This window comes from Phycodurus eques, chromosome 12 (genome assembly GCF_024500275.1).
Source record: "Phycodurus eques isolate BA_2022a chromosome 12, UOR_Pequ_1.1, whole genome shotgun sequence".
In the NCBI taxonomy this organism is placed as follows: Eukaryota; Metazoa; Chordata; class Actinopteri; order Syngnathiformes; family Syngnathidae; genus Phycodurus; species Phycodurus eques.
This window is the reverse complement of record NC_084536.1, coordinates 2,215,115-2,228,537: the sequence shown is the minus strand read 5'-3', so window position 1 is coordinate 2,228,537 and position 13,423 is coordinate 2,215,115. Positions and strand designations below refer to the sequence as shown.

At 40.9% G+C, this 13,423-nt stretch overlaps 1 protein-coding gene across 7 annotated transcripts in view; it reads right to left on the bottom strand.

The window, feature by feature from the left end:
• lmo7a (LIM domain 7a) overlaps positions 1–13,423 on the bottom strand; it is a 62,657-nt gene that overhangs the window by 41,853 nt on the left and 7,381 nt on the right. For 6 of the 7 annotated variants that reach the window (XM_061692947.1, XM_061692950.1, XM_061692948.1 and 3 more), the window contains exons 3-4: positions 11,143–11,213; positions 6,632–6,701 (exon numbers count right to left, since the gene is read on the bottom strand). In XM_061692947.1, coding sequence (XP_061548931.1) covers positions 6,632–6,701; positions 11,143–11,213 — 141 coding nt within the window. Of the gene's footprint in view, positions 1–6,631; positions 6,702–11,142; positions 11,214–13,423 lie in introns of those variants that run through there. The other variant, XM_061692953.1, reaches the window with a different exon arrangement.

Below are 13,423 nucleotides of genomic sequence, written 5' to 3'. Positions count from 1 at the left end.
AAGCGAACGTTAGCATGCGTGTTTATCTTTGATATTTCTAGCCTCCTTTTAATTGTTTTTTTTGTTTATTGCACAGCCAGATGAAAAACTACAGTGGGCCCTCTATGGCCCACGGGCCGCAGGTTGACTACACGTACTTCAGCTCAAGCGTAGTTCACATGCGCAGACTAATGAAGGTGTTGTTCCACCTCGCCTTCGTCAGCTCACCTCCAGAACGTTGCCCGACCGACTGATTGACATGACGACTATCTGTGATTTTATTTGAGGTGGAAGATGGGGAATTTAGATTTCTTCCTGCACTTAACCTGTCAATTCGGAAGCAACAACCTCTTGACGTTGTAATCGCTCGCATCGTTATTAGACCTGTAATTAATATCACTTTGCTATGAACACAACCGAATGCCATTGCAGGCAGACTGGCAGCTTTGAGATAACGCCGTCTTCAGAACGCCACGCTGCCTCGTGCCCGCTTTGAAGCCTGCTAAATATGCCGTGCCCGTCCGACGGCTTCTAATCCTAATTGACGTGCTTTCTTTTTTGCGACATGCAGAGTTTGCAGACAAATCGTGTCGGATCGGTCACGTTGCGGTCGACTCTCTCCTTTCCGCGACGGCAGCTTCGGGCCTAAGGCGGAAGAACGCTGCAATTAGCCTGGAGTGACCTCGAGCCTTCGATGCTATTATAATAGCGGCCGACATTGTTCACGTCCTTGAAATATTCTCTCTGCGGGGGTGCAAGTTGTGGGCAGATGTCACAAGTAATGGCTTCAATAATGGTTAAGTTAAATGTCGCACCAAAGGAGGCCCGCATGCCTCAAACAGGACCACCTCGTAGCATCCGTGACGCTATATTCACGGTCATGTGCTTCAGTCGACAGCAATTCTACAGCACCTTTTTTGCCTTTAAGATATTGGAAGCCGATGATGTCAGGCAACTTTTATGTAGACTCAAAATGGTCTTAAAGGGAACAAGAGATTAATAATGTTTTATCATCACAGTACCATTTGTGACAGCTGATAGTTGGCCGAGCCGCACCATTTAGACACCATGCAGAATTTATTGATAAGCATTTTATTTTTTGTGTATTTATTGATGAGCAATTTGTCAACATTTTTTTTTTTTTACATCCATCCATCCATTTTGTGTTCCGCTTATCCTCACTAGGGTCGCATTTTGTTATTTAATGACTATTTTATCTTTGTAGTTATAAATATCAATTTACATTTCATTTACATTTTTTATTCTATATTTTTCCTTCAGAAAACAAATGTTTTAATTTAAATTTGTTTTGTTTTAAAATGCCTGCAATCTTTTTCTTTTTTCTATTTGTTTAAATAAAATAAAATCACTATAAATTCAACACACACCAATTACAATGGTATTGTCTTTTCTCATTTGCAGTATTTACTTGAAAGAATTGTTTTTCAATTCAGTATCACAGTTACATTTTTATTTGAAAAGTAAAATCGCAATTTTTCCCCATCATTGAAAATAATTGTCATCATTTTATCAATTTACATGTATTTCCTTCTTACATTATTTTACTATACAAGTATTAATAATTTGTTAATACTTCCTCCACCATACAATATGGCAACAGTTTGACCCTGGAAAAGATTATTTGTGTTTGGAGTATTCATGATCAGAAAATGTTCAAACAAATTTGACTAGTGAACAGATTTTGTTCCACTTTATTATTAAAAAAAACAATAAAGGCTTATGTTTCCTCATTCCCGTGTGTGTACACAGTGATTAATAATGGTGGTGCACATTGCCATGGCAACGAAGAAAAGTCAACAGTTCACTTCCACAATGATGACGCAGCATCAGGACCAAGCGAGGGTCGAGTTTCTTGCTTGTGTAAACTTTGGACGGGATTGAGGAGAAAGTGGGGATCCAACCCGGAATCCGTAATCCACAACATGCCATCGCGAGCCAGTCCATCCCTGCACCGACCCGAATCTAAACGTGTCGCCGTCCCACGGCCCAAGCCGCAGCGCGCTCATTCTTCAGCGGCAACAAAAACAACAGACACAGACGCGCGCCCACTCGGGAAGATTTCCCAAAGCCAAACCAAAAGAATTCGTCTCTGCAGCCAATGTTGCTAAATTTCTGCAAAACCAGAAGATTTATTTTTCACTTTCCTTTCTGGAGGTTTTTGTTCTGCCAACAGCAGCCTGGGTTTCATTTGGTCGACAACAACTTTTACAAAAACACAAAGATGATGGCAGAACCTTTTCATGTTTTGCCCCTCATTTTGCAACAAATTACCAAAAAAAAAAAAAAAAGAAATCAGAGCTGTATCACTGTATCTTGTATTTTCTTCATTTGAAACTTCACATTCAGTCAAAAAATGATTTTTTCTTTACATCGTTTAACATCACTGTCTCACCCAAGTTGTCTGTTTGGGGGTATTTCCTCCATTTTCAGAAACATAATCCACAGTTAAAAAGCCATTCTTGTTGTTTTTAGCATCACTGTTTCAATCACAACAATGGTTTTCGTCCTTGTATTTTGTATGTTTTTCTTTCGATTTGTTGATTTTTTTAAATTTTATTAATTTATGGCATTGTCTTCATTTTTAGAATTTGCCACCCTTTTTCACATATTGTTTAAATAAATGATAAAATGGAATTATTTTTAAATTATTTTTCTTGTTTTATTTTTCTAACCTTAATTTGCATTAAAAAATGTTTTCTTTTGAACATCATGTTGATTTTTTGTTAAAAAAGAGAGGGAAGAAATCACAATATTGTCTATTTTCATTTTATTAGAGCATCATGTTGAATAAAAAAAGACTGGAAACCCCCCCGAGCCCACCCAAAAAACATGATCCTTTCACAACTCACAATAAAATTGTTAATCTTTTACGCTTCACTGTGTGATGTACATACAGTATGTGCAGAGTTCCCTCTGAAACATTTTTTTTTTTTGCACGACTCCCCCTGCTGGCCATTTGGAGCAGTGCAGGTTTCAGCCCTCTGTTTCTTTCTTTGTCTCACTTTAGTACCTTGTCTCTCTTTATATGCTTAAAAACCACAAACTCTATGCATAAATAGTCCTTATAAGGACTAAGAACCATTAAATAAAGGTTGAGCAGTACAAATTTTGCGAGCGAGTGAGTCATGTTTGCTTGGAAGGACGTCGGTCTTTTCTGTGTGCGGTCAGCGGTGAGGGATAGCTGCCGGCCAGGCGGGACTTTTCCCGTTTACTAGCTGCAAATTTACGATGGGGTTGGTTCAAAACGATCGCGGTCCAAGTCTCGGAAAATACTGAAACAGATCTAGGAAGATACTTTGCGTCAGCAGGCGAGGTCTGTCTGGGAAAGGTGCGGGAACGCTTGTTCACGTCACAATAGTCACGAGAGTGCAGGTACACTTGAACATTTGGAACTGTTGTTACGAGTGTAAAAAGGAGTTCAAACTACTCCGCCTTTGATGATGAGTTAATGGACTGCACTAATTAATAAATACAAATAAAAAAACAAACTGAAGCAAAAAGTTGCTTCAATATGGATGCAATCTCCTTTTCAAACATCCCAGCAAGTATTTAAATGTGATGCTGGATACAAAAAAAAAAAAAAAAAGTCAAAGAAAAAGCAAAACACACTTGGGAGTTAATCCTTGGTCACTGAGCACGAAAAGTCTCACGAAATCTACTGACATTCAAGATGAGGTCTCATGACGACGGTTTGCATTTTGGGCTCTATGGCTATCGTCACAATCCAAGCAAAACAAAGCAAAACACTTGTAGAGTTCCTCTTGAAGATGCTCACTGAGCTGAAGTCGCACGGGATTTGCCGACTGAAGACATTGGTGCCTTGCGATCCGACTTTCATTTTTCTTCCCTGATCACACGCACCGCAAAGCGTAACTTATTTCAAATCACCTTTCCCCACTGAAATCAACGGAAATGCCATTGATCTCATCACGCCTCCAACCCCGCCCCCCAAAAATGTTGGATTGTGTAATTTAATAATGAAACTATTCTAAATAGAACATAAAGAATTTATTTATTTATTTTTTACACGTTTTTGCTTCAATTCCATGGACATCGTGCTACTCCTCCTGGTTTGCATGCCAGGGCTTAAAGATGAAGAAGTGATTCATAACTCACTCAGTAAGTTGCTGAAAGAGTCCATTTTCACAAAGGATACAGAATATATGCCTGTGATGATTATGTTGTCTGTCGGCGTGTGTTGCCCAAAAAATATCCATTGGTTAAAGGGTTATAACGCCGCAAAGTCTCACGAGATTTGCTGACATATCGCGTGATGTCTTATGAGGGCATTTTGAACTTCCGGTTCAATGGTTATCATCACATTTTTACGACTTGGCCTTAGATGGCCAACGATGACACAACTGTGGTGCTGGCATCATAAAAATGGCCATAAAAACAGCAACACACACTTTTAGATGCTCACCGAGTTGGAATAACATTTACTTTTTTGTAATTTTGTGTGATTTGTGGTCCGGTTGACTGCTTGTATCTAGTGTGTTGCTTCCAATGCAAAGCATGTTGATTGACTGTGTGTGTGTGTTTGTGTTTGTGTGTATGTGTGTGTGTGGGAGGCGCTCTCCATAATTCCACTAAGCAGCTGGACTCAATTACTCCCACAAGCGAGCTTTGTACCGGGCGTCTTTCAGGCACTTCTCAAGCCTGCGTTTCCGTGGAACAAGTGCGCAGACACTCCTCGAAACACCAGCTAAGCCACTGTCGAAAGAGCGGCTTACATCAATACATGATCAAGCTGAGAAAGGTTGTTTTTTTGACACTTAAGGAGAGCCTCAGCAAAATATTGGCAATCACAAAATAACGGCTTTTTTCAAGCTAAGCCTCATTTGAACCGCTTCCTGCTTAACGGGCACACGCAGCGATCCCCCGTGTATTCGCGGTTTGGCATTCGATAATTCACCTTTTCACTGATTTGGGAACCTATGCGTTGTTATTTGCTGTTTTTGTGCTCAAGCCAAAGCCATGTCTAACGTAGATTTATTGCTTTGGCGCCATCATGAAGTGAAGAAAGGAGCTTCATTTAGTCAGGCCATAGCCTTGTCGAATAGCAAAACAAAACTGTTGTCGGCATCTTGTGGCATCTTTGGGCAGTTACGAACCTTTTTGGGTGGGTGTCAATTATTGACTATATTATGAAACGCGCATATTAATTGCTTGTATACAAATAACTGGGTCTTCGGAGAGCCCTGCCTGCCCTCGCATCAAGTGCAAAATTCAACACCCAGCTTTTGTTATCATATATATTACATCATATTCCTGAAAATGTGTCTGTATGAGAGTTCCACTAGATTTGACCAGATTGTGATGTAGGAAACATAAAAAAAAAAAAAAAAATCAAAACACACAAGGAATTTGTCTCCTTGTGTGTTTTGGACATACTTGGCAAATAAAGATGATTCTGATTCTGATTTCCATCATGTCCACACACAGAGTTTCTTCACCCATGACCTGTGAGCTCGGCTGGGTGAAGATCCAGAGAAACATTTGCGCGATGGCCTGTCTCAAACACTATCATGCAGAGCCACAATCTTCACAATCACCAACTTCCTGACAAGTGCGACATCACGTTAAAGCCAAAAGGTAAGCAAAGCTGCACCGAATATTGTTGGATGCAGATTAGCGTTACCTAGCAGCATTTTTTTTTTTTTTTTTTTTTTTTTCTTTCAAGCGGCACATACTTGATCGCTCAGTGAAGTTGTTGACGTGGTGGTGTATGCGTGTACGGTCATGTGTCGATGTGCCACCTCCACATGTGAAAATGCTTTTATTGTCTTGACCTGCACTTGCTTCCCCCCCTACAATCTGCGCTGCGCTCTATTAGGTCTGAAGCTTGAACCTTGAGCAACTCCATCCAGAATAGCATGCAGTTAGTTGACCTCCTCCAAGGCCAAACAACGATAACAGACATGGACAAGGTCTTTTATAGTTACACTCTGTTTGCGTCAATGCTCGCAGGATTTCAGATCACAGATTTACAAAACCTTCGTTATCTGAATTTGCACAACGTAATCGGTTCTTTCCGTACCTGTCCTGCAACTCTCTCGGTCAACTAATCGCAAAAATAATCGGTGACTAGTCTACTAGGAAAATAATCATTTGTGGCAGCTGTACTGTTTATACAGAACAGCAACACGGACAGCCACATGGAAACATGTCGTCTTTTACAGGCGGTGTTAAGGGGGCTTCCTTTGGGACTCGGAATCGAAAGATAAAAAATCCACGGGTCGACTTCATCGCGGCGTCATTTAAACAGAACAGAACAGAACAGTGACGTAGCGTGAAAGGGGCTTTTGGAAGCGCAATGATGCTACCTCCGAATGTAGAAAAAATTGACAGATCGACTTCATCCCCTCACTCCGTGTCAGTGTTGTTCATACAGAAAAGAAAAAAAATATGGAAAAATGCAAGCTTTATAGGAAGTGTGAAAGGGGCTAATATAGCTTTGAAAATCGCCGGTCTCCCTATTCCGTGTCGCTGCTGTTTGAACAGGACAGTGACACGTACAAAGATGACAAAATACCGACTTCTACAATTAGCACGGAAATGCTTTCTGTGGATAACTGTGACCTCTCTTCCGTCACGTTCAGACAAGACAAAAAAAGCAAAGGAGACTCACCAGACCAGCGATTGGTGTTGGCAGCCTGTTGACCCTCTTGATGATGCCAGGCTTGATCTTGTTGATCACACTAAAAGGAGCGAGAACAACACACAAAGTTACAGCGAAGGACCAAAAAGCTTCGCAAACCCCTGCTATGTTTACGGCGGTGTTTAATGGCAGCCACCTGGATATGGTTTCCACAGTGGCAGTGCTGCAACACCATGTAAACAAGCTGGACCCTCCACAACACTACTGGAATAAAGACTCAGACAAGTGTCATTTAGTGGCTTGAGAATATGATTTCCTATTGTGCAAGAGTTCAGCAAATCTCGTGAGACTGCAGCTAAAAGTAGAAATGCAGTGTCTTAGACTAATAAAGTTAAATTACACTCAGTAGACCAGGGACCTCCGCCAAGGCTGAACAATAATTCAAGACGGTTTGCGTCCTGTTGTTTATTTTCCTGCCATGTGCAAAAAACAAACAAACAAAACAGCATATATTTTTAAAAATGAATAAAATGTATCATACTTCAAATGTATAAATAACCTCAGTAACCGAAGACCAGTAAACGGAACTTGACCAAGCAGCTGCTAACACTAATAGCATGTAGCATAATGACGAGGGCTGTAACGATTCGTTTTTAGCAACGATTCCATTTATATCACGACTCGCGGTTGCCGAATCGATTCAAGGATGATATTGCGTCATTTAGAACCATACAACCCGAAACATTTCAACCCAAAGTTCATCCAGTGTGACTGTGAAATAAGCACATGCATACTGCACAGTGAAGGTGACATTTTCTAGTTTCCTGTTGTTTCTTGTAAAGGAATCAAGTAAACTGAATTATGGTCATTACATTAATAAAGATTTTCCTGATGTTCTTTTATTGCTATTTGTGTTAATTCAGCCATGGGTCCTAGCTGGACCCAAAGTTTGAGTATCCCTGTTCTAAACAAAAACGAATGGCTAGAAATGAGAAAAAAGCTTTTAGGAATAGTGTTCATGAAACATCGAGAGAAATCAATGAAATAAAACTGCTCTTTGTAACGTGAGGCTTGAAAACAGTGTCGCTCGGTCTCCTGTTTTGTCAGACGGTTTCTCCTCGTACGCCGCTATTGTTCTTTCAAAAGCTAGACACATTTCTTCGACGGGCCGCACACCTTGTTGCGCATTCAGCGAGGCTCTCAACATTTCTACTGGACACATCTTCACACGATAGTCACATTCACAACACTTCACACTCACGCTTGATCTCCGCTGAGCAATGGGTTGATCACAAAGGCGTCTTTTCCCTATGTTAGCGGCTAGCCAGCTAAGCTAAGCGAATGTAAAATGCGTCAAAGTGCACGGTACACGCATCCTCATTGATCATTTCTCACTCGCCACCTTCTCACCAGTCAAAAAAGTGCTTTAAAAAAACAACACACAGAGATTGTATTGCACTTACGTGTCTATACATGGTACTGTATTCATGTATAACTACACAACAAAAACAAGGTAAGTGTATCTTAATTCAGGAGATAAAAAGCACTTCTATTCAATTCAAAAGGAAACATTACTTCGGCTCGCCAATGTTTTGGTTCCCGAATGAAACCGCGGGACTGACTAAATTCACGAAACGAGGTATCGCTGCATTTCTATTTCCACCCCTAGATGTCACTACATGGTAAAACCCTTCATCCAGATGAAAGATACAGTATCTGTGTGAATATTAGTCACACTTAATGTTGGTGGACGCCTGTTAAAGAATGCAAGAGGAATGTGGCTTGCCGTTTGTCATACAATAGAAAGTTGCTGCCATTGGATCAGATAGCAAAGTGGAAGCCGAGTACGAAGCAATCGTGTTCGCGAGCCTTCCGACTTTGATAACCAGCAGCACACAATGGAAACGGACGATGTTGTTTTTGCAAGTGTGAAAGTGATTTAACCTCCATCCTCCCTTTTCCTCAGGCTGACAAAACACAGCATGGTTGTCTTGGATGGATTCTTCTTTGAATCAATATTGGTAGAAGACCGCAACATTGAACACTACACTATGTTGAGTTTTTGTGGTTGTACAACCCCAATTCCAATGAAGTTGGGACGTTGTGGTAAACAAATAAAAACAGAATACAATGATTTGCAAATCATGTTCGACGTATATTTAACTGAATACACTACAAAGACAAGATATTTAATGTTCAAATTGATAAACTTGATTATTTGTAGCAAATAATCATTAACTTAGAATTGTATGGCTGCAACACGTTCCAAAAAAGCTGGGACAGGCCAGTCTAGTACCCGCACTCTTTTACTACCAAGCCACGCTGTTGTAATGTGGTTTGGCATTGTCTTGCTGAAATAAGCAGGGACGTCCATGAAAAAGACGTTGCTTGGATGGCAGCATATGTTTCTCCAAAACCTGCATGTACCTTTTACCAATAATGGTGCCCTCACAGATGTGTAAGTGACCCATGCCATTGGCACTAACACAGCCCCATACCATCCCAGAGGCTGGATTTTGAACTTTGCGTCCATAACAGTCCGGATGGTTCTTTTCCTCTTCGGCTCGGAGGACACGACGTCCGCAATTTCCAAAAACAATTTGAAATGTGGACTCGTCGGACCACAGAACACTTTTCCTTTATACTTTACACATTGGTGTCGGTTTTTGATGCAGTGCCACCTGAGGGATCGAAGGTCACGGGCATTCAACGTTGGTTTTCGGCCTTGCCGCTGACAAGCAGTGCTTTCTCCAAATTCTCGGAACCTTTTGATGATATTGTGGACGGTAGGTAATGAAATCCCTCAATTCCTTGCAATTGTACGTGGAGGAACATTGTCCTTCAACTGTTGGACTATTTTCTCACGCACTTGTTCACAAAGAGGTGACCCTCGCGCCCCCCCCATCTTTGCTTGTGAATGACTGAGCAATTCAGGGAAGCAATCATGGCGCCCACCTGTTCCCAATGAGCCTGTTCACCTGTGGGATGTTCCAAACACGTGTTTGATGAGCATTCTTCAACTTTCTCAGTCCTTTTTGCCACCTGTCCCATCTTTTTTGGAACGTGTTGCAGCCATAAAACTCTTAAGTTAATGATTATTTGCTAAAAACAATCAAGTTTATCAGTTTGAACATGAACTATCTTGACTTTGTAGTGTATTCAATTAAATATAGGTTGAACATGATTTGCAAATCATTGTATTCTGTTTCTATTTATGTTTAACACAACGTCCCAACTTCTTTGGAGTTGGGGTTGTAGTTGGCTGTGGTGCACAACTGCACTACATCATTCCGGTGGCTGTTTCTGATATTAAGTCCCTTTCATGTTGCTAAATAAGGTAACCAGAATATTACAGCCAGAATATACAGCAGGACCTTGGCCAAGTCCAAACAAACATTTCATTTCAATCAGCACCTCCAAATAGTTCACCTTCAAAAATAAGCACCAACCTCCTGTCCATATCCGAATGTTATCGTGAAGACTCGTGCAAATTATACAAAATGATTAACAATGTTCTTTCTGGTTCTATGGTTATCATTACACGCTTCCTCTTTACAATCTTGTGGCGGTGTCACAAAAACACTGTCTGAATCGTCACTCCCCTCCCTCCCAATATTTGCTCCTCTACTAAGAAATACTGAATAATACCTGATCTTGGAATTTTAACAAAACAGAAAGAGAGAAAAAAAAACAAAAGAAACACCATAAAGCTTCTTTTTGTACACTTTCAGACATTCGCCACCTGTATAGTTGTGATTATGGTTTCTGCAAGATATATTTCGTAATCATATTACAGCATGATTCATTCACCTAACCTGGGATTTTTCGCACTTCATTCTCATAATATTAGGACTTCTTTTTCCATAGAATGCTATGGCATTTGTCCGGAATGTTTCTTCCGCAGCGACCCGAGTGAGGATCAGCGGAACGGAAGATAGTTGAATGAATGAATGAACTTGACAACGCAAGTCCAATAAATAAATAATAAAATGATGACTTTTTCCTAAGATGACGACTTTTTGTATGTTTTTCTTAATATTAAGATTGTATTCATAGAATAGTATGAGCTATAAAAAAAAAATGCAACTTTACTCTTCTAATATTACACATTTTTGAAAAAGCTATGCCCCCGCCCCCCCACACTTGTGGTATTGGATTTCATTGGACTATGCAGGTGTACCTAATGAAATGAGCAACTAATGTATATGGGCCACCAACAAAAAATACTATGTCAATGCAATCTGCATGAACGAATAGCTTGAAAAATGACTTTTTCCTCAATCTTACATGAAAAGAAAGAGAGTGTCCTATGACTATTCCTGAAAGTCCTGACACAAAAGAGGAGAAAGACGAAACAAGGCCACAGTGCATCCTCTGTTGTGCAGCCTGGAAGCGGTCCGCTTCGCGCGACGGGAAGCGAGCAACAAGAGGGGAGCCGGCGGAGGGCAGGCGAGGGGTTGAGGGAACGAGGGGGGCCCGCGTGGGAAACATCAGCCACACCGAGAGCCCAGCGAACCGAAAAAGCGGCGTACTGTACTTACTCACACAGCAGAATTCCATTCTCCAGAGCCGATCGGAAGTCTCTGCCCTTAAAGGTTTTCTTGGTGACTGCCTGGAGAAAAAACAAAAAGAAGAGAAACAAGTTAGGAGTTTAGAATTGCAGGCGGAGAAGAGAAGGAGGAGGAGGTGCCGCTATGCTGGGGGCTTGGGGGGGCTGGAGAAGAAAGGTAGGATGTGGAGAACAGTAGAAGAGGAAGTCAGAGGTATTTCCTCCGGCGTTCCTACACGCCGACTTTGGGGCAGCTTCAGGTGCTCCTCAGTCCTCCTTAAGACCCCACCCGGATTCCCAAACCGAAAGCAGACGGGAAGCAACGGCCGCAAAGCCGCGTGCACGCAAACGGCGAGCCGAGTCTGCGTCATCTCTTGACAGCCGTCCATCCGTTTTCTATAGCGCTCATCCTGTGCGGCCGGGGTCGCAGCCGACGCCCGCCGACTTGGAGCGAGAGGTGGAGTCCACCCTAGACCGGTCGCCGGTCAATCACAGGACACCCATCGAAAAAGACGACGACCATTCGCACATCACTGAGTGGGAACCGAACGGACCACAGGAGAGTCAACCGCGAGCGACTCATCAGCCATGCGGAAATGTCATTTCATTCCTGTAAAATTCCTATTGATTGCAAATCTTTTTCCAAACATGACACTTTTCTCAAAAATAAAACATTTTATTGCAGTATTATGATTTTATAACGAGACTGACTTTTTCATTTTAGGGATATCGACTTCCAACTTCCACAGTTCAACTTTTTGGGGGAGAGGTTTTTCAAAATATTCCTCCGCATGTGGGTTTCACTTGATCCTCCAGCGTCTCCCTTGACAGTCAAAGCAAAGCCAACCAGGTGGTAAACTGACTCCGCTTGGCTCAGGAAGGACAGTGCGGTTGCCATTGTCATCATATTTTCAGGACTCTTACTTTTGTTATCCTTATATAACAACAACTGCTGCGGGAGGCCTGCTTATTGTTTAAACACATTTGAATGTTATTCAAGAGTGACGGGAACTATGCAGTATATATTTAGTCATAATGCAGAGAGGTAAGGCAGGTGATGACACGACTAAACGAGCTGAACGGGTTGCGCCAACTCCATTGGTTGCTTTTGATGATTCCTCCTATTATGTCTTTTGTGTCCTGTTCCCGCTTAAGGAATTCAAAACGCCTTAACGATCGCCCTGTCTACAGTCTTTCTCGTTTGGAGAGCGAGCAAATTACCTTGGCATCCGATTTCAGTACGCAGTGACAATTATTATTATAATTCTTTTAAACCAAACAAAAAAATGTTTCCGAACACCTCCAAACACGCCCTCTGTAACCGGATCTCGTCAAAGCATTGTTCCATGGAACACGATTCAGGCCGTGATGGATGAAGAGGATGTAAACAAGCGCTGAAAACCCTAAACAGACACAAATATTAGCACTAGGAATCAAATTTGAACATGCATGCGCGTTTATGACCAATTGAACTCCTGCCTCCTACTGTTCAATGTCACCAAGGGCAGAATCTGTTTAAACTAATCTTTCGAGAATAAAGTCGTCCATTTAAGAGAACGTAAAACACTACTAGAATAAAGTTGTAATAGAGAAAAAAAAACTCACAATTTTAAGAATTTTTTTGTATGAATATATTTGTAAATGTATGAGAAAAAGTAACTTTTACAACAATTTCAATAAAGATAAACATTTTATGATCAAAGAGAAATGAGGAAAAAAGTAATATGACAGAATAATAGCAAAATTAAATAGTATAACTCCCCCCAAAAAAGTAATTGAATAAGAATGAGGTTGTGACGTTAAGAGAAAATATTTTAAAAATTAAATGAAAATAAAGTTGCAATATTAGGAAAAAAAAGTTATTCCACAAGGAAAAATTCTAAATAAAATTTTATTTTTAGTAAAATAAAAGGGGTGGATGAACACACAATGTCTACTACTACGACGAGGAAACAGTAAACATCAAACATCAACAATATTTACACAAAGTCGCTCGGCACGCTGGGGACTCCAGCGTCAACGTCCTCGACGCTACAGTATATTTAATTGTACTTTTCGCTGACATAATAAACCAGGCCTATTTAACTAGTGGAGCGTTTAGAATTTAATTTGATACGGCCTGCCGGACTTTACTATCTTAATTTAATGTAACGTGTTGTAATGTGTGTTTGCAGTGATCAATAAAATGATACAAAAACTCATCTCTCAAAGCCCCAAAAAAAAAAAAAAAAAAAAAAAAAAACGCAAAGTGCATGTTGAAAACCAGCAATTCC